Source organism: Budorcas taxicolor, chromosome 5 (assembly GCF_023091745.1).
Source record: "Budorcas taxicolor isolate Tak-1 chromosome 5, Takin1.1, whole genome shotgun sequence".
Classification (NCBI taxonomy): domain Eukaryota; kingdom Metazoa; phylum Chordata; class Mammalia; order Artiodactyla; family Bovidae; genus Budorcas; species Budorcas taxicolor.
In genome coordinates this window covers 12,170,134-12,191,546 of record NC_068914.1, presented here as the reverse complement: position 1 = coordinate 12,191,546, position 21,413 = coordinate 12,170,134, and the positions used below count along the sequence as shown (strand labels likewise).

At 53.0% G+C, this 21,413-nt stretch overlaps 1 protein-coding gene across 3 annotated transcripts in view; it reads right to left on the bottom strand.

Moving 5' to 3' along the window:
• Positions 1-21,413, bottom strand: part of DLG5 (discs large MAGUK scaffold protein 5) — a 120,665-nt gene that overhangs the window by 57,629 nt on the left and 41,623 nt on the right. For all 3 annotated transcript variants that reach the window (XM_052639547.1, XM_052639548.1, XM_052639549.1), the window contains exons 2-5: positions 14,204-14,272; positions 2,774-2,936; positions 1,339-1,482; positions 595-778 (exon numbers count right to left, since the gene is read on the bottom strand). In XM_052639547.1, the coding sequence (XP_052495507.1) occupies positions 595-778; positions 1,339-1,482; positions 2,774-2,936; positions 14,204-14,272 (560 nt within the window). The remainder of the gene's footprint in view (positions 1-594; positions 779-1,338; positions 1,483-2,773; positions 2,937-14,203; positions 14,273-21,413) is intronic.

Below are 21,413 nucleotides of genomic sequence, written 5' to 3'. Positions count from 1 at the left end.
CAAGAGAAACAGGACACACTCCCACCCCCGAACCACGATGGAAACGGTGCCACCTCGCACTTGCAAAGAGATTTAATGTTTCCAAGCTTCTCTCCATCTATAATTTCACACAAAATCCATACAAAGAAGCTACAGACCCTCAGGCTCTCAGACTAAGTCAAATTCCTGTTACCCAGCACACATACCACAGAGCACCTCCTTCTTAGCCCTGGCAACACTCATAATGATACAGAGTGTGTGTGATTATTTGATTAACATTTGTATCCTCCATCACACTGCAGAGTCCAGGACCACAAGGGTTCAGTGTTTGCTCACAGATAGCCCAATTCCTCACAAAAAGCAGACACCAGAAATACTTGCTAAGTAATCACACGGATGCGTGGGTGGTGGATAAGCAGGTGGTAAGTGGACAGACGCATAGATAGGTGGCGGGTGATAGGTGGGCGGGTAGGTAGATGGATGGATGGATGGTGAGTGGGTGGGTGGGTGACATAGCAGGTGGGTAGATGAGTAGGTGGAGGGGGGCTGGTAATCGGACTGTGAGTGGGTGGATGCCTGACCTTCGTCTGCTCCCGCTGCCCAGCCCGGTTGTACCTGCTGCTGCTGGGCCCGGAGGTCGCCAATTTCCTTCTGGTCCTCCTCATGGAGCCGCTTCATGTCCTCCCATGACTGCTGGAGCAGGTTGCGTTCCCGTAGCAGCTGTCCATTCTCCCGCCTGAGCATATCCACGTCATCCTTCAGCTGGGTCTGGTCACTCAGGAGCCGGCTGTGGAGTGTGCTGAAATGCCCCTAACACAGTGAGCCCAGCCAGCCTCCAACTCCCACCAAGGTACCACCTCCTCCTCCACCAGGTCCCAACACCCCCAATACACCAGACAGGCCACTCAAACCCTGGTGTCAGCCACATGCCATTAAGACCCAAACCATTTTTTAGCAACCTGACACTAAAATGGTATATGTGTGGCCAAGGAAAGCAGATAAGCCCCTAGCTGGTAGGGACCCAGCACCTTCAATACTGAGGGCTGGGCCAATGTCAGCAGGTGGGCAGGCAGATGCCCTCGGAGGGGCCCCAGGAGAACAAAGGGGAAGATGCCCCATTGGCCTCTGTGGACCAGAAGCCCAGCCATCTGCCTGGCTCACGCATTCAACCACTTTCCTACCGACCATGCTTCGGAAGCTGACCGTGGATGTGGTATGAAAACTGAGGTCCAAAACCACACAGCTACTAGGTGAAGGCCCAGTGCTTGCTAGACAGCAAAGACAGAACCAGAAGCCCAGGCTCTGGGTCCAGAAATAAAGACTGGCAAGAGGCAGCAGCTGGGAGCCCCAGGCACTCACTGGTAGAAGTCCGTCTCCTTGGCCACCTCCTCGCACCTCCTCAGGGCGTTGGTGTGCTGGCTCTGCAGACTCTGCAGGTCCGACATGGCCCGCACGCACTGGATCTTCAGCCTCTCGTAGTCTGGGTTCAGCCTGTGGTAGGGCCTGGCCCCGACAGCAAACAGCCCAGTGAACACGGCGCTCGGGATCACCACAAGGACGTCTCTCCCTGAAGAGCCATGTCCTAGGTCACTCCAGCCTAGCGGTTCCCAAACACCGGCCACCTCCACACCACCACATCTACCTGGTGCCCTGCTAAGCCCAGACGTCCTGGCCACACCCAGACAGACGGAATCAGAACCCCCAGGACGGAGGGCCCCTATTGCTTATCTCCCTGGGTGGGTCTGGAGAGCTGGGAGGTGCTCTGAATCTCTGGGAGCCTCCAGGAGGCCACGCGACCAGCCTGCACACTGGTCTACCAAGTCCCTGTGACGAAGCTCCTCCTCTCCTAAGAGCAGGGATTCTCAATCCTGGGTGCATAATGAAAGACCAAGGCCCAGACCAATTACATCAGCATCCCTGAGGGCAGGACTCAGACATGGGGATTTTTTTTTTTTTTTAAACCCCCTCAAGGGATTCCAATGTGCAGCCAAGATTGAGAAAAATAGCCAGGAGCAGGAGTTCTCAAAGTGAGGTTCCCAGACCTGCAGCGTTGTAATCACCTGGGAATTTGTCAGAAGTGCATATTCTCAGGCCAGCCCCAGACCTCCGAAATGAGACACTCAGGAGGGAGGAAGGGATGGCCAGCAATCTGTGCTTTAACAAGCCCTTGTGGGTGGTCCTGGTGTAGCTCCAGTCTGGTACCCCCTGCTCTAGGGGGCATCAGCAGCCTCATATAGAAGGGCTAGTCTCTGTGTAGCCACTCCTCGCCTTGGTGACACGAAAGCGGCTAAGGCCAGCTCACACTCACGCCCAGCCCTCAAGCTGTCTGACCAAGAGACACGTCTTCATAAAAGCCACCCAGGAAAACCTTCCTTGGGGTGAGGCACATACTCCTGATGCTTTCAAAGGAAACAGATTAAACCGAGCCTGCTCCCGCCTCCCTCAGAACCCTGCCAGAATCTCCCCAACCCTTCCTTGCTATCTACCTCTTAATCCCAACAAAAGAAGCAGCCAAAGGTGTTCTTCAAAATAACAAAAAGTCAGGTGGGACCAACCCTTTTTAAAGTATGTATGTGGCGGGAAACAACTAACAGGTCGACAAACCACATAAAGATCTACTCAACAACGAAGCAGGCTAGGGTTCCCAGCAGACAGCAGCGCCCCTGCACAGAGAAACACGATGCGTGTGGACGCACAGGTCAGTCAAAGGCTCAGCGACAGGGTGACTGGGGCAGGGGATGCCGCGGCATCAAGGCGGTGCCCTTGTCCAGCAGGGGAGGTGCATGGTCCCCACCTCTTGTCAAAGGTGGTCCCGTGGGTGGCAAAGGCTAGGCGCTTCCGCAGCTCGTTCCTCTCCCGGGTCATCAGCCGCAGCTGAATGGAGAGGTTCTCCACCTTCTCATTCACCTGCCGGTCGCTGAGCACAGGCGGTGGGGATGGCGCCTTCCCGGTGGTGCCTGCAGGAGGAAGGTGACAAAGTGAACTTGCTTTTGCCCAGCCCCCACCAGCAGCCAGGTGCCATTCTGGGCTCTCAGCTGGCCTTCACTCCTCACACCCACCTTCTCAGGTGGGTCCGGTTACAACCCTCTTTCCCAGATGACACCCCCAAGTCAGAGAGCAAGAGGCAAGGCAGGGACCAGAGCCCAGGCAGACTGGCTCCAGCATCCGCTCCCGGGGCCCTGGCTGAGGACGCCGGGGCCCCCCTCTCTCTCCCCAGCCTGGCTTTGGCACCTCCAGGATGGCCCAGCCTCATCTTTGCATCTTTGCCTGCTCTGCTACCACCAGCTGTCACCTTCCTCTGGGCAAAGAGTCCGGCCTAAGCCCTGAACAGAGTGGAAGACACAGCCTGAAGAGGAAGGCACGGTTGCAATCCAGAGACGGTGGCAGAGAACAGAGGCAGCCCGTTCCTAAGCTGGGCCCATGGGCCGTGTTCTGTTCTTCCCTGATCAGGGCCGGACAGGTCTGCATGGCTCCCTCTTCCAAGCTGCCCAGCTGCTTGAGGACCTGCTCTACCAGCCCAGATATGCAGCTTGGAGGAGGTGCAGGGACAGCTGCCCATGGCCAAAGGGGGCAGGGAAGTCCCAGGGCCTCTGGCGGCCCAGCCCACAGCAGGGCCTCATCACGTATCCCCGGGACTAGACATGTTCTGAGAAGGAAACCCCACGCCGTATGCCGTTACTTAGGAAAAGTGGCCACCACCAACACCTCTGGTGAGACCCCAATCTGTTTCTAGGAACAATGCACCTCACTCAAATGTCCCAGAAAAAGAGACAAATCCATGGTACTGGTATACTTGTATATTTAAGTATATACTTGCATATTTATATAGTATATATTTATATATATATACTTTTATATTTAAGTATCTCTACCTCTCATGGGGGGTAAGCAAAACCCACAGCAGTCACCCCAGCTCATGGATGGGATCCAGAAGCTGACTCACCCCAGGAACACAGTATCTGGGTCCCCAGGAGCCCTGTAATATGCAAAGGGCAAGACACATGTCCTCTGACTCAGTGTCTCCTGACCACTGCCCCTCGGCTGACCCTTGTCGGCGGATCTGTTCATGTAAACCAAGTGTCCCCCAAAACGGGGACTCAGATGTGACCTTGCGTCTTCTGGGAGTGCCGGGGAGGATGGAAAGCTTGACGCTGTGGGCAACAAGGCAGGCCACGGTCCGAGGCAGGAGACTTCACCGTTACCCAGTATCAGCACCCCAACTACCGAATCTACTACCCCTCGAAATGCATGTTATTTTAAAGCCAGCACCACCATAACATCAGGATTTCTGTGCTCAGACCAGAACTCTGGGGCCAGAATATCTCTAAGGTGGGGTCCAGGACCACCACCAATGAGCATCGTCCTCCCTGCAGGGGTTCTACTCTGCAGTGGGAGAAGCCTTCCCTCACCCTTCTCCAAAGACCCTGAATCCTCACCCTTGTCCCCAGGGCTTCTGGAAGACAGGCTGGGTACAGCTCTGTGCAGCTGTGCGACTTGACACCTTCCTCTCTGCAAATGAAGGCACTTCTACAAGCTCTAGTCCCGACTGTTCTCTGATTTGCACGAACTTACCTGGCTCTCTGACACATGCGGCTGCCTCTGGATATGCGCCTGATACTCCTTCCAGAGAAGCCCACAACTCGCTCGGCCTCTAACCAACCCAGGGGGACGTGATCTGTGTAAGACTGACGAACCCAAGACAGGGGATGAATAGACTAAACAGACTCAGACTCGGCTCGGAAAAGAAGGATTTCAGTGTAAACCGTCACAACCAACCCACACAACGGCCACCAACACAGATGTTCCGGGCATTCATTTAATCTTCCCAACAACCTTGGAGGTGATAAGAATATTATCATCTCCATTTTACAGGTGGGAAGGCAGGCCAAGCAAGGTCAAGGAACTGACACAAACAGCAAGTGATGCCCTGGATGAGAGCCCAGCCATCTGTCTTCAGAGCACATGCTCTCTGCTGCAGTCCGAGCCTTGCAGCCCCACAAAGACAACTGTGAGTAGCATTCATGTATGCCTGGCAGTTTCTAAGACGCTTTTCATACATTATCCCATTCCATCCCCTTAAGGAAGATACTGCTGTTATTCCCGTTTTACAGAACAGGAAACAAAACCTTATCAAGCTTAAATAATGGGTCCAGGTCACCAAGCCAGTGAATGACAGCATGGCATATAGAGTGCCCTTTGCCTGACCCCAGTGCCCAGGGCCTCAACCTAAAGGTTCTTAAATGTTTTGATCCTAGGACCTTCTTTATACTTAAAAATGACTGAGGACTCCAAAGAGCTTTTATTTATATGGTTATGCCTAATAACATCTACCAGATTAGAAATTTCAAAAGTATTTTTAAATATTTACTAATTTTAAAATAACCAGACTTGTTACATATTCACATAAGATGTCTTTTGTAAAAAATTAACTACCCTCTCCATCACCAAACACGAAACACAGCGAGAAGAATGGCACTGCTCTGGGTCTCTGTGACGCTGTTTGATGTCTGGCTTAACGGAGTCAGCTACAGTCTCACACATGTGCAGCATCGCGGATGGAACCTTTAGAAAACTCCACTCCACAGTGGAGTTTGTGTGAGGACGAGCATGCAAAAGGCAAGAGACACCTCAGTAGCATCACAAAAACAGTTCTGACCGCACTGGCTCCCTGCAAGGACCTCAGGGACACCAGATCATGCTTTGAGAATGACCTGACCTATGGTCATGTTCAAAAAAAAAAAGTCAGAGAAACATCATATCTCAATTTCAAAACTGAAAAGCACCACCAGGCCCAAAAACCTGCCTCCGGAGAGATAAAGAATTCTCACCCCATTTTAAAAGTGAACCAACAGAAAGACGCAGTCCTCAGCTTTTGCAGAGGCTAGAGAGAGAAGCTGCAGCACCACAGAAGTAGGGGTCAGACCTGTCACCACACACAGCCGCCGCCTCCTGTCTGTCTCCAGCAGGAGGAGGCCACTGGCCCTGCAGCTGGAAAGGACCCGGGGCAGCTGGTCATGGAGACAATGACGTGAGCGCTGTCATTTGCTGGGGGCAGCCTAGGTACTGGGTTCCATGCTAAATGCACCTGGGTCCTCACCTCATTGACCCCAGGGTACCCTCCCAAGTACACGCTGTGATCACCACGTGAGAAACTGACATCTAGCAAGACTGCACAGCTAGGAAACGTGCAGACACCCACACAGACCCGGCTCCGTCTCCAGACCCAGGGCCTCACTCGCCGTGCTGCAGTCTCCCAGCAGGACTGGCTTCCTGGTTCCCTTCCCCTGCCCCGAAGGCTTGCGCATACATGAAACCCACAGAAAGGAAGGTCACCCAGGCCTGTGAATCCATGAGATGGCAGGCTGACGTAGGGAAACTGCTGCCTGGATGCTCCGGTCCTTTCACAATAAGGAGGCAAGAGGGCAGAGGAGGACCACAGGGGACCTCAAGAAAAATCCCAAGATGGGCTAAGCCAGGAAGTCCCAAAATAAACAGCAAGTGTTGCCGAAAACCTTTTCCATACCCATCCAATTCAAAATAAAGTTTTCCCCTTCTACTTGCATCTCAGGGCTGAAAAACATTTTGAGGATGATGCAGTCTTTTCAAGAAAATGGTTGCTGGAATCCTCTAAGTAGCTAGAGGACTGTTTGAGTTCTAGCACAGTGAGGGAGCTCCCTACTTCACAGCAAAGCCCATCTAATCTCCCCCCAGACAATTACTCTGTGAACCAAGCCAAGATCTTTATTTCTCCCACCGACCCTAGATCTACCCCTAAGGCCACAAGGTACACCTGTAATTTCTCTTCTATACCACAAACAGGCAAGCATTTGAAGACAACTGCCAAGTCCCTTTATCATTACCAGAATGGCTAAATTTTTTTAAAAAGTGACACCACCAAACACTGGCAAGGATGCAGAGAAACTAGGATTTTCAAACACTGCTGGTGGGGCTATGAAATCATACAGCCACTTCTGTCAAAGAAAACACTTTGACAGTCTTTTATAAAGTTAAACATGCACTTACCATACCACCCAGTAATCCCCCTCCTAGATATTTACACAACAGAAATGAAAATTTATGTTCACACAAAAGCTAGCACGTAACTGTTTATAGCAGCTGTTGAATGGATAAATGACAGTGTTATTATATTCATATAATGGAATACATCTCAGCAATAAAAAGGCTCTGACTATCACACAAACTGCTGGTACATGCAGGGCAGAGGGAATGGGGAACCTTGAACGCACTAAGCTGAGTGGAAGAAGCCAAACTCAAAAGGCCACACACCGTATAATTCCATTTACATGACATCTGGAAAAAGGCAAAACTACCAAGGCAGGAGAGAGATCAGTGGTTGAAGAGGGCTAGAGGGAGTGGAGGCAAGAAAGGCTGACCACAAAGTCACAGAAGGGAATTCAGGGTAGGGCGATCGCTCTGTGTCTTAATTGTGGCACTGGCTAAATGACTAATGTGTTTGTCAAAACTCATCAAACTATACACTAAAAAGGATAAATTTTACTGTACATACCTCAATGAACATGACTTCCAAAAAAAAAAAAAACAAGTTTTGATATAAAAAAAAAAAACAAAACCTCATGGTGCCCTAAAACTGAAGCAACCATTCCAGGAGAGGTGTGGCTTGTCACCCCCACCCCCATCAGTCACTGTGCTTTTAGGAAACAGTTTAAAGAAGCAAAAGTAAAACTAATGTCAAACGAGTTGTCCACAGAAGCCTCAAACTCTCTTTGTGCACTTGTTCTTTTGGATTCAAATGCAAAACTGTCCACTCTCCCCCACCGCTTCACTCCTTCCTCTTCCCAGATCTGGAACCCACTTGAAAAGAAAGCAGGGGACCTCTCTGCTGGTCAACATTTGGCGCTTCCACTGCTGAGGCCAGGGTTCAATCGCAATAGGGAAACTGAGTCAAGGCTATGGTTTTTCCAGTGGTCACGTACGGATGTGACAGTTGGACTAAAGAAAGCTGAGCACCAAAGAACTGATGCTTTTGAACTGTGGTGTTGGAGAAGACTCTTGAAAGTCCCTTGGACTGTGAGGAGATCCAGCCAGTCCATCCTAAAGGAGATTAGTCCTGGTGTTCACTGGAAGGACTGATGCTGAAGCTGAAATGCTAATACTTTGGCCACCTCATGCGAAGAGCTGACTCATTGGAAAAGACCCTGATGCTGGCAAAGATTGAAGGCGGGAGGAGAAGGGGACGACAGAGGATGAGATGGTTGGATGGCATCACCGACTCAATGGACATGAGTTTGGGTAAACTCCGAAAGTTGGTGATGGGAGGCCTGGTGTGCTGCAGTCCATGGGGTCGCAAAGAGTCGGACGCGACTGAGCGACTGAACTGAACTGAGGGAAACTGAGCCTGCAAACAGAGCAGCATGGCTAAAATAAATAAATAAATATTAAAAAATAAAAATTTAAGGCAGATTTTTTTTCCTTTTTATGTCCAGGGTAAGATTCTGGGGTTAAGCAATTTGGACTGGACTAAAATGGCCCCAAAAGGAGTGCTAAAAGATGCCAGGAAAGCTGGCATGGGCCCTGGAGTTTAGAGAAAGTCATCACTCTTCCGGGCCTTGGTGTGAGAGGGGGCACCGGCGAGGGAAGCACAGCCTGTTGGCCATCATGAGTCCGGGCCCCTCCTCCTCCTGACTCGTGTTGCCTCCTCTGTGGACCACTGAGGCTCAGTGAGAGCCTGGCAGCTGACAGTCTTCTTGGTTATAAGCTCCTATGTCACACCACAGCCGACCCTGAAGGCCATCCCTCAAGTCTTATTTATAGCTAGACAGGTCACAGCTCTGCTTCTGAGCCCTGGTGACCTGTGGTACCAGAAGCCAAGGAGAATATAGGCACTGGCCAAAGGTGGTCGGGTGGAATGGGGATGTCCAGGTGAACTGCTCAGCCTCCTTCAGACCCTGACCATCAGGAGCAAAGCAAAGCAAGAGAACATGGTCACCACCAGCCTCAGCGAGCAAAACCAAGCCATCTTCATCTCCACCCCAGAAGAGCCAGTGCCACCGGGGAAGACACAATTCTACCCACAAAAGCAGCTCAGCTTCACAGAGCTTGTTAGAAACACTCATTTCCAGCCCCACCCAGACCTACCAAGTCAGGAACCCTGGTGGGGAAGCCAACAGCCACCTCCAGGTAAATCTGATTCCCCATAAAGTGTGAGAACCTCTGGTGTGAACCGAAGTTGCACCGGCTGCCCAGAGTGGTTTTCCAATCCCTTGACCTTTTGGCCGTCCAGGATCCACTGCACTGAAAAGCATCGCCCACTGACGTCCAGGGGATGCCCTGCTTGGTCAGCACAGGACTGCAGCTGGGCTCCCCGTGGACTTGGAGAGGAAGGAGGTGAGGTTCCAGGGCAGCAGCCGCCTCGCCCAGCTCCCAGATCTCCCAGATCAGCGACTTGCTCTCGAATCCTTGACTCGGGGTCAGTCTGCAGAAACCCGAATCAAGACAGACAGCAAGGGCCTGTTGCTCCCAGGCTGCTCCTGCATCCAGAACGCCATTCCTGGAAGACCCCACTCAAGGGCCACCTCCTCCCTAGAGCTTCCCGACACCCCTCATTAGACACAGCTACTCCTTCCCCTTGGTTTCCTTGCTCGGTCAGTCACTTCCCTCTTTAGGGCTATGGCCCACATGGTGGTGTGCCCCACCAAGTTCCCATGTTGAAATCCTTACCTCCCCAGGTGTGGTGTTAGGAGGTGGGGCCTTTGGGAGGTGATCAGGTCATGAGGGTGGAGCCCACATGAATGGGATTAGTGGCCTTATTAAGGAGACCCTAGAAAGCTCTTCCCTTTCCTGCCATGTGAGGTTACAAGGGGAAGGCACCATCTGTGAACCAGGAAGTGCCTCCCCAACCCAGGACACAGACTCTGCCTTGACCTTGACTCACAAGCTTCCCGGGATGGTGAGAAATGCATGTGTGCTGTTCCTGAACTGCCCAGTCTAGGCTCTGTGACAGCCTGGGCAGACTAAGACAGCTGGCTAGCCTGTAAAACCTGGAGCCAGGTCCTCTGTGATCCCTGAGAGTGTGGAGCACAGGCTTCATGGGGACAAGGCACTCCCATCACTTCATCAGAAGTGAAGTGAAGTCACTCAATCGTGTCTGACTCTGTGTGACGCTATGGACTCCAGGCCACCAGGCATCTCTGTCTGTGGGATTATTCTGGCAAGAACACTGGAGTGGGTTGCCACTTCCTTCTCCAGGGAATCTTTCCAACCCAGGGATCAAAACCGGGTCCCCTACATTCAGACAGATTCTTTACCATCTGAGCCACTAGGGATGCCTGTCCATCTGATAAACTGAGAAAAAAACAGGCACTGGGTCCAAAAGGACCAGAGAAGGAAGGGTCAGAGGGCACAGGGTCAAGGTGCAACCCTGCCTCGATCCTCATTCACCCCACTATCCTTTCAGCCGGAAGCTGGACTTTAAAGGAATCCTTGCTGGGATAGTAAGGAAGCCCTCCAGCTCTTTTTCCTGCCAATAAACCAGGATATCTCTCTCTTTAAGAAGAAAGCTCCCCTGTTACTTTAATTTGTATGAAATTTAAGGCTCATTTTATAAATGTCACCCCCAAATCTCTCTTCTTCTTAAAACTTCTCATTACCCAAGATGAGGGCGGGGGGAAAGGCACCTGAGAAATGAGGTCAGGATGAATGGGGAGGAAAAAATATGATTGCCTGAAAAGAGTGTGCCTCCCCTGGGCAGATCCATGGGGCCTACTTAAATAACAGTCCAGCTACTTAAATGACAGGCCACATGGGGTGGGGAAAGCCTCAAAGAAGCCACATGTGCTCAGCTGATGAAAACTGCCTAGAAAGATATGGCAACATTTAAGTCTGTTGGTATGTTGTTAGCAGGGTGAGGCTGGAAAGCTAAACTGGACAGACTACCTGAGGACCTAATGGAAGCTGGGAAGAGGTGAGGGACAGCCAGGTACCAGCTGTTACAGGGAAAATGCTATACCCAAGATTCCACCTACCAATTTTCTCTTAGCTGTGTATAACTTGCTCTTTTCCCAAACATTCTTGGTTAGGGAGATATAAGCGGGAAAGTGAAAATGATATTTTTATTATAAGACCTTGCCTTTCCTTAGGTTCATGGAGAAAGACCATAACAAACAAAAGCAGCCAGTCTCCACCTGACTCATCAGCCCCTCAGCCAGGGCCATGGTGCGCCTAAGACAGCCAGGAAAGGAGGTGCTCTGCCCATCGTTAGGTGCGGCTGAGCCAGGAGAATTCCTCCTGAAGGTGCTGCAGTGGGCCATGGCTGACCCTCCGTTCATTCCATTCCAAGGGACTGGTCCAAGCTGGCCACAGACATTCCAGTGCCCTTGCCTGGGACCAGACTAGGTCAGCTCATCTCCAAACAAGAGGGCTGTTAAAAGTGGATGCTGAGACCTGTCCTCAGAGCTTTTGAAGCCCAAGAACCTGCATTTCTATCATCTATCTGGGTGCTGCTGGTCCAAGGACCACACTGCATGAGCAGTGGTTTGGGCACAGACAAGAGACAGGGGCTGGGGACTGTGCTGAAGACCTTCTGGGAAAGTCTTCTTTGCCCATCAGCAGACACAAGAAGAGATGACCTCCTTCATCCTCTGGGCCACTAGTGATGATAGAGACGTTCTTTTATCTGCTCTATCTACCACAGTAGCCACTAGCCACAGGTGCTATAGAACACTTGCAATGTGGCTAGTGTGTCTACTGAAACTAGCGATTTAAATTTCATTTCACATTAATTCACTGGAATTTAAATAGCCACATGTGGCCAGCGGTTCCCACAGTGAGCATTGTAGCCCTGGACGCTGTCAGGTCCAGGTGTGACGGCTGCCCCTGCCATCAGTGTGAGGGAAGACACCACACAGAGGCCCGCAAAGTCACCCTTGAGGTACTTAGACCACCCTCAGCACCTTCACCACGCAAGATCACACATTCCTCCCATCTAGGGCGGTATGAATAGGTATTCCGTACTGCTGCAGCCAAAAGCCTTTGGCCAATACAGCCATGGGACACTGAGGTCAGCCTGCAGAGAAAGGGGCTACTCACCGCAAGGTCAATGCTGACTCTATGCAGAAAAGCAAGAGGAGGAGAGCTTGGCTGCTGGGGAACTGGAGGTTTCGACCTGAAGGGATGCACCAAGACCTTGAGCATCCAAGGTCTGGGCACAGAGAGTGAAGTGCAACACAACACTGCTCTCTGCCGGCCTGCCGACACGCATCCAGGGGCACTGGCGACCCCTCCATCAAGGGCCAGCTGGCGGGCCACTGATGTGACGCTTCTTCCAAAGCACACAAAGGCCCGGCCGCACAGAAAATAACTTCCTACTCATGCCTGAAATTCCACCATTTACAATAACTGCTGTGGTTTAAGCACTCTCTCTCTCTAGAATCTCCTTTTAAAATGCAGATGCTCCTAGGAAAGGCAACACTTTAATGTGAATGGGTTGGTCACTGGCCACTGTACCTTGTTCCCAAGGGAAAGACAGAGCTGGAAAAGGGTGGGGCAAGAGAGGGGCGCTCAGAGCTCAACCAGCTCAGTTTTACAAAAACCCATCTTAGCGCTGCATTCAACCTGACTGCCCCACCATGCACTTCCTGAAAGCTAGTCCCATGTTCAAAATCCCCACAACTCCACCACTCAATCCCTGTATCTCACCGACCCAAAGCGGGCAGGGCAAAGTGAACTGTGGTCTCAGCAGAGTCCTCCCTGAACCCTAAGGAGGATGTGGGGACCTCTGAGGGGCTGAACTTTTCCCCACAGATGGATGCTAAAGTCCTCATTCCCAGTAAATGTGAATGTGATCTTACTAGGAAATATGGTCCTTACAGATGATCAAGTTAAGATCATACTAGAGTAGGGCAGGTCCCAAAACTAATGTGAACAGTGTCCTGTTTTTAAAAGAAAATTTGGAGACACATACAGAGAGGGAGCACCATGTGAAGATGAGAGTGGTGCCCCTACAAGCGAAGGATGAGCTGAGATCGCCAGCACGCCGCCAGAAGGAGAGTGGCCCGGGAAAGACCCGCCCGCTCCTGGGGTCCTCGCCGAAGGATGATCTGAGATCGCCAGCACGCCACCAGAAGGAAAGTGGCCCGGGAAAGACCTGCTCCTGGTGTCCTCAAGGGCACATGGCCTTGCGGACACCTTGATCTCAAGACTCTGGCCTCCAGAGTTTGGACAGAATAAAGTTCTCTAGTGTAAGCCACTCAGTTTACGGTGCTTTGCTAGGACGGCCCTAGAAAATGGATACAATCTTCCCTCTGGTACCCCTCTAATCACTCTGACCTTACATACTGTGTCTACTCACCTATCGCCCCAGCAGACCCTAAGATCCATGAGCACAAGGACTACATCAGCCTACTCACCACTATATCGTAAGCCCACTTCTGCCACCCTGGAGGTCCTCTGGATCAGTCAGATTAACTCACAAGAGGCCTTTCCCTGGCTAGTTCCAGAATCTCAGACATGAGACATTCCCTCTCTGAGTGTCCATTTCCCCATCTGTCTATTGCAGGAAAAGGAAAGAATTGGACCAGATCACATCTGTGAGCCCTTCTGACTCAAAACCTCTAGCACTCACCACCAAAGATGTCAGGGTCAGACCAGGACACAGAGCCACACTAGGGTGTTACACGCAGCACAGGTGGGACACAGGGGACAGGCCACGGAGATGCGGGAAGACTGGAAGACTATGACAACTTTCCTCCCCTGAGACATCTCCAGTGACAGCAGGGACAGCCTCCCTCTATGGCTTCTGGAGCCCATGTGCAGAGACACACACCTGATTCAGCATGAACTGGCGACTCCTGCCTCAAGGCAACACTCACTCCCTGTGGGCTGTTCCTGCTCACAAAGGACAGTTCCCAAAGGGGTCGGTCTCCTGGACAGCAGGCACTAGGTGCTACGAGGCCGGGGGCTGAGGGCAGGGGACAACAGGCTCTCTGAGAAGTCCTGTGCCCTGACAAAGTGGAGGAATGGTGACACGGGTACCTCCCCAGCACGTACGCCCCTGCTAACAGCAGAGTTCTGCCCTCCTCCAGTAAGAGGACGTGCCGATGAGGAACAGGCGAATAGAGATGACTGCACGAGGGAGGTGACAGCCAACTTCCCACCCACGTACCCAGCGCTGCCCTGGCTCACCCCTAGCCCCCCGCCTCCCTGAGGTCCTCCAGAAAGGAGGGGTCCCCAGGAAGGAGGTACTCACCCACACTGCTGAGTGAGCTGCTGCTCTCCGAGTCTGAGGGCATGATGGACAAGACGCTGTAGGTGGAGCCTGCAGGCAGAAAGAGGGGCCATTTGTTACTGATCCCAAAGGGCTCTCTTCTCTACACCCCAAACCACTGTCAGACCAACTGACTTCAGTGAGTGCCAGGCTGAGAACCAGCACGGCACCAGGCACTAGACATCAGAACCACGGGCCGGGCAGGGGAGATGTGGTCGACAGGCTCTCCTCTGTGGTGCTTCTGTGCCAGCTTCTGCCTCACCTTTGGCCACCTTCTGAGTGATCTCTGCACGCGCAGAGGACAGCTTAGAGTCAGTCAGCTGGCTTCTTGTCAGGACATCTGGGGAAAGGCTTACCTAGCAAGGGAGCCACACACCCAGGTGACAAGGGGCCTGGGGATTTCCTACAGGTTTATATCAGGGTGATTCTCACTTCCATATAGAGAGTAACAGAGCCTAAGTAAGCGTCTGTCAACCTTTTGTTCTTCATGCCAGACTGTTCTGCTCTTAGGTTCTAACTGTATTCAAGCTCAGTCCTCAATAATTTAGTCAGTGGCCACCCCCTGATTAAAAGTTACTCATAAAATTATGAGCAATTACACAGTCACCAAAGCTGGGGGATAACAAGTTTTTCAGGGGCAGAGGGGTTGACACTTGTTGATTCCTAGTGGCAGACACATAACCACCACGGTTTGCTTTGAATTCAAATATCTTCAAAGCCAGGATGTTACCTGCCTGGCATCAGGAAAAACCTCTGGGTCAAGAAATCCAGATCTAAGCCCAGCTCTTATCCACATGTGAGCAGCTGGCCAGTGGCCTCGGTTTTCTCGATCGCTACTTCTCAAGTCTGTAACGTGAAGGGCGGCTCAGGAGGTCCTTTCCCCTGACGCATTTCAGAGATAATGTTTCCCATGATGAACGGAAACAAAGGTGTGCTTTGCTTACCAAGACTACAGATGACACAAAAGCAAGAGGGTGGGCGAATCGACCCAGAGACTGAATGGGAGTTGAAAAAAAGCACAACATGCAGAGATGGTGGGTCAAATAAAACAAGACAATGGGAAGAATGCAACGTTTTGTTCTTAGAACCAAAAGAACCTACACAATGAAGGCGTGTGTGTACCGGGCAAAGTGGGTGAGCCAGAGATGAGATTTTTGCAATAAAGCCTTTGAATGAGCCTTAGGGCTTTGGTGTCAGAAAACAACCAAGAATTAATGAGACCTTGGACTCCAGGATCAAAAATGCAGGGTCACATCTAAGAGGTTCCCTCCCATCTCAACTGTCGACTAGCTACTCCATACCTGCACACCCTCAGAGGGGAAAGAACAGGGACAAAGACATGGAGTGAGCAGGGGGGAAGGAGGAGAGCAAGGAAACTCGTGGAGGAGGGGAGGAAGAGGTGCACCAGGGGACAGGGAAGACCCTGAAAGGACGGGGAAGACGTGGAGGGGAAAGATGAAGACCACACACAGAGGGCAGGGCAACGAACAGCCCTGGCATAACAGACAGCGTGCTGGGGAGCTAGTAACAGCAGGTGTGCCCACCAGACAGAGACGAAAGGAAGAGAGGGAAAAGAAGAGAAAATTAGAAAACAGGGACTTCGGTAAAGGCAAGCAGTGCAACAGTGGCCTGGAATGGCCAGTGGCCTCATTGCCACATTTTCTGAGAATCTCTGATGAACCTCTGGCTGTGTAGCATGGATGGAAGAGGCTCGCTCAGGAAGTGGAAAGGACCCCCCCAAAGGGATTCAACTTGTTCAACTGGCCTCCAACGGCACCCCTGAAACAGCTGCTGGGTGCAGGGCAACGTGGCCTGGCGGTCAGTACTGCCTTGGTCCGAGAAGACCCGGGTGCTGGGGGCTCTCACGACACATGCATTCACTCCGTGCCCACCTGGCAGGGATACCATAGGTGGGCTCTGCACATCCTCTGAAGGGAGATGGAACCCGAAAACCCCCGGCAACCCAGCAAGTCCTCTATCGATCCTACTAAAAGATATGTAAGCGATGTTCAGTGAGCTATATCCTGCATTTCAAATTCAACCCACACGATTCATTTCTGTCTCAACAATGAGCATCACAGACTTCTCACAGCATTCCTCTTCCCCTATCATAAACATCAAGCATGACATAAAGATCTATGAAATAAAGTCAGGTGCAATGCAGCCAATCCATGGGTATCTTCAAAAACCAAGAATACCACAGCATGCCTATCTGCTAAACTCAACTGCTCTTTTCTTAATTATTTTTTGCTGCTGTTATGGGGGGAGGGGGTGGTTAAAGGGGTTAGGGAGTAATATACCAAACCAGCCGGTGTGTTGGTGGACTGTTTTCAAAAGACAGCTACTCAGATAAAGCAGGCACCGCCTCCCGCTCACACTCAGCCCAGCCCCGCTCATGACACCACAGGCTGCGCTCTGGTGATGCTCCCTGCAGAACGCTGCGCCTCTTTCTCACTATTGGCATCAGCAGCGGCCCATCTTCCAGTAAACCGCCCCTCCCCTGCAGATTGTCTCTCTCCTCCCCCGTGGTGAGTTTCCACTGTTAATTAAACTTGGCAGACACCCTTCTCTCTCTCCTCCCACCTTCCCCCCTGGCTGGGAGGAGTCAACTGGCCAACCAACACATTCTGTTCCTCTTCCCTGCCCCCTATGTCCTGACCTGATGGGGCTGTGGGGCCTGACCTGGGGGCGGTATGACATCTTTATCTGCATCTCCGGGCATTACCTCCCCCGAGCTGGCTGGCAGGGCTCCTGGGAGCCAGTGCTGGGGCTGCCAGGGGACGATGAAAATTGGACAAGGCCCAGTTTCTACAATGTTCCCAGGGCCTTAGACGTCATTCCAGGGGAAGAAAAGGTCCGAAGACGACACTGTCTTGGTCATGCTTTGTCTCTGTGGCTATTGTTGTCTTTAAAAGCCTGTGTGGTCAGGACTGTCGGGAAAAGGCAAAAGGAGTCACTTTCCTCCAAAGTCACGCGGTGTCTTTGCTAAGCGGTGGCTTCCGAGGGGTGAGATAGACGTCACCTACCCCTGGGATTTCACAATCCAATCTGGAGGCCGACAGGGGTCCCATCTCACCGTGCCCACTCCCCTGCCCCACAGAGCCCCTCACCCTTGGCCATGTGAGCAGGAAGGAGTCCCCTTGAAGGCACCTCCACCCCCTGCCCACCCACCCCGAACCCGAAGGCACACCCTCCACCTCTCACAGAGGTCTGGATGAATGAGGGCCAGCTTCCCACACCACTGCTGCCTCCACGGCCTCCCCCTCCACCCCCACAGAACAGCAAGGCACTGATCCTCAGGACGGTCCCACAAACTCAGACAAGCCAGTGCAGAGGTCCCGAGAGGACCCGGAGAACGTCGTATGATTGTGAGAGTTCCAGAGGAGAGCAGAGTGGGGGCCAGGTTCTCATGGCCATGTGGAGCAGAGTGGTGATGCAAGGGGTTCCCTGCACAGCAATTACCTGGGGAACCAGTCAAGGTGCAGGCTCTGACTGGGGAGACCTGGGGTGGGGCCTGAGACTCTGCATTTCTAACATGCCTGCAGGGAGTGAGGTCCACAGGGGGACTGAACGCAAGGCTGACCCGAGTCAGCAGGCAGGCAGGGATGCGTGTGGGAGCCAGGCAGAAGCCCTGGGAGAGAGCTGGCAGACAGGACTGGCCTGGGCCACAAGCATTGTCTGCGTCCTTCCCCAGAGGCCGCAATGCTAATTGTATTTACTCTGTGACTCAGCCCCACTGGGTCACAGAGACCACTTCAAAAGAACTTCCAGTAAAATCACCCAAGCGGTAACAGAATGCCCAGCCCTCCGAGGCCCCCTCCTGGGGCCTGGGCACCTTTCCCCCGCCCCCACCCGCCTGGCCCCCCCAGAACACACCCCTCCATTCACCTGGGGCTTGTAAAGGCCCTGGTGACTCACGCTTCCCCCCCATGAAACCAAGACACTGAAGGGGCTTGCTCCAGCCTCCAGCGGCAGGCAGAGTCCTCTCAGTGCTCCAGCCTGAGGCGACCCAGCTCTGGGCACTCGGAGGACACGCATCGCACCTCCCCCAGCACCCGGGAAGGGGAGAGAGGCAAGCCGCTCTTCCCTGGGGGCTCTGCGACAGGGCGGGGAGGGTCACCACCAGGGCACCTGTCCCAGCCCAGAACCCTCCCTCCGGCTCAGAGCTGACCACCTACAGACAGCCGAGGGCAACCAGTCACTCTCACGCCCACGTGCGTCCAACAGTCCCAGCACACGACTGAGCCCTGCGAGCCTGACACTGGGCTGGGTTCAAGAGGCAGAAGAGAAGCCAGGGGCTCGGGAGGCGACGTGCCTGCTGAGAGCCTAAGGAAGGCCCTTCCCCTCGCTGATCCTGGGGCCCATCTGCAAACCCGAGGGAGCAGTGACCAGAATACTGACGGTACCAGTCGGCCTGGGTTCAACTCCCAACTCTGCCCCTCAGTGGCTGTGTACCCTCAGCCTCTGCCTGCCTCCACGTGCGCGTCTGTAAAATGGGACAAGAGGAGTACTACCCTCACAGCGTATCAACTGAGCTAATATGAAAAGGCCGTGACACAGCACACGGCCCCGCCAGCACCCTGAGTGTCAGCTGCTGCTCCTGCAGTCACACCAGACCTTCCAGCCCCGCCGTCCTCAGTCCTTGGGCCACCCATAAGGAAAGCAGTCTGCCAGGGTGACAAGGCTGAATAGTCCACAGTGACAAACTGCTGGCCTGCAGAGCACTGATAACAACACCACCAGTCATAATAATAGCAGCCGCTGATACTGAGCCCTGTAAGTGCTGGGGTGTACTAAACTCTGCACGTATTCTCTCAGTGAATTCCCACACTAACCCTGAGGTTGTCATTACACCTGCAATGACAGAGGAGAAAACAAAGGGTTAGAACAATGAAGTAACTTGCTTAAGGTCATGGGGTGAACAGGATACAAACCCAGATAGTACAGGTCAACGTCTGTGCTACTGATCCCTAGTCACAACACTGCTGCCCAGCTCTAAAGGTCTGGCAGTCCAGGGAGACTTCATGGAGGAAGGGGCCTGGAGGCTGGTGGACTTGGACAAGCACCAAGAAGCCAGATCAGCCTGGAGGAGATGTAGGCCCCACGCCCTCTGTGTAAGTGAGAAGTCTCAGAGCAGGGCCGCCCCTGTCCAGGGCCTCACAGTTTGGAATCCTCCAGAGTGGGCTTGTCCCCTCCATGACAGACACTGTGAGCTGAGCAGGGCCTGGGGACTGAAAGTGAGAGGAAAGAAAGAGGGAGGAACTGTGGCTTTGTGGCCCTGCACGTGCTACTCCTTCCTGCCCATCCCAATGTCCAGACCGTGCTGGGTGCTGAGACACTTGACTCCATGAGCTGCAGGCATGAGAAGGAGGCAGGCAGGTGAAAGTGCTGTGTGCTGAGCCCGCCTCCCCTGCTTCTAAGGACCTTGGGAGCTGCTGGGAGGGTGGGCGCCTCTGGCTGCTAAGCAGCCCCGTTGCAGAACCACAGTTCAGTGCAGCTATGCCCCTCCCCAGGGCCTCAGCTTCCTCCTCCTTTAACAACATGGTCCCAGATCATGAATGCGGAGACCCACAGTTGGAGGCTGACAAGTCCAGACATTTCAGGAGATAGGGAATGACCGGGGCCCTGGAATGGAGCAGCCATGGAGCCTGGCACATTGATCAAGAAAGCCCTGCTTCAGGTACTTGACTCGCCCACCTCCGGGGCGGGGGGGGGGGGGGGGGGGGAAGCACCTTCTCCCTGCCATGCACAAGCAGGCTGGTGCCTCTTGGCCAGGCTGGGTGACAGTTGTCACCTGACCTAGAAAGCCCAGGAAGTGGCCCAAAGCAGGATCTGGATGGCTCAAGGAAGGGAGGCTGGGCTGGTCATCATTTCCACCCTAGAGGGTAGGGAGGAGACTGATACAGACTTCAGGAATCTCCTACTGAAACGCAGTGATGTAATGGGGCGTGTTCATCATCACTGAGCGCAGCCACACCTGATGGGCACCCCAGAACAAAGGATACAGATGAGAGAGAGGAGACGGGGCCGGCTGCGGCGTCTCTGCTCTGCTGCCCTTCCCAGAGCTCATGCCCCTAAGTCAGCAGCCAAGAGGACACACTGAGGTGGGACAGGAAATAGTGCGGCACAGGCAGCCAGGCTTCCACTGCGCTGCAGCCAGACACGGCACAGTGAGCGCGTGCGCCCTGGAATAAACTTCCGATCCGCACCAAGAGTCCGACAGACCTGCACCCTCCTCTCTGTCTGGCCTGTGCCTGAATGGCATGTGCTGCCCTCTACCACAGCCTTGCACCGCAGGCTGTTGCTACAAGAACAGGCCCTGGGCCCACACCCCCCTAAGCTCAGCCTTGCCACCTACCAGCAGTGTGACCTAAGCAAGCTGCTTCCACTTTCTGCCCTTCATTTCCTGGTTTATGAAACAGTTAGAATTATGGGCTCTAAGAACTGAATGAGGAAAGGTAAAGCCCTGGGGACTGAGCCAGGCACACAGACAAGTGCTCCACTAACGCTAGTTCCCATTCTGGTTACCTGACTCTCAACCTTGAGTGTCCGCTCCCAATACCTGAATCCGGCCCTGCTATGCCTTTGTTTTCTTCCCCTCAGGATAAGGAAGCCTCCCATCCCCTTCCATCATTCTGCCCAGCTGTGGCCAGTTTCAAGCCTTTCCAGCCTCACTTGCTGATCTCTTGTCCTCTGAATCAAACAGAACAAGACAGAGTGCTCACTGTGTGCTGAGCATCACACCAGGCCACGCTCCAACCTTCTCATGACCCTCACCTGCACATATATGGGCATCGGTCAGCCCTTCAAGAGAGATGGAATAACAGTGCTCTGCACAGACACCATCCCTTAGTAGGCATGCCTGCCCTGGGAACACAAAGCCCACTGCTTCACCAAATGCTTAGTGAGCAAACTGGGGATGCAGCAGAGAATAAGACAGAGAGAGTCCCCGCCCTCATGGCGTTCAAAGGAGTGCAGATAGCAGAGAAACAACTCAACAAGCCAATCAAACTGCATTAGGTAGTAAGCGCTATGAAGAAAATTAGAGCAGAGTAAAACGTAGCGTGAGTGGGATAGGGCAGAGAGGTGGCTATGTGGGACAAGGGTCAGGGGAGGGCTCTCTGGTATGTCACATCTGAACAGATACCTGAAGGAGTCTGGAGGAAGCTGAGTGCTGGAGGAAGACTGTTCC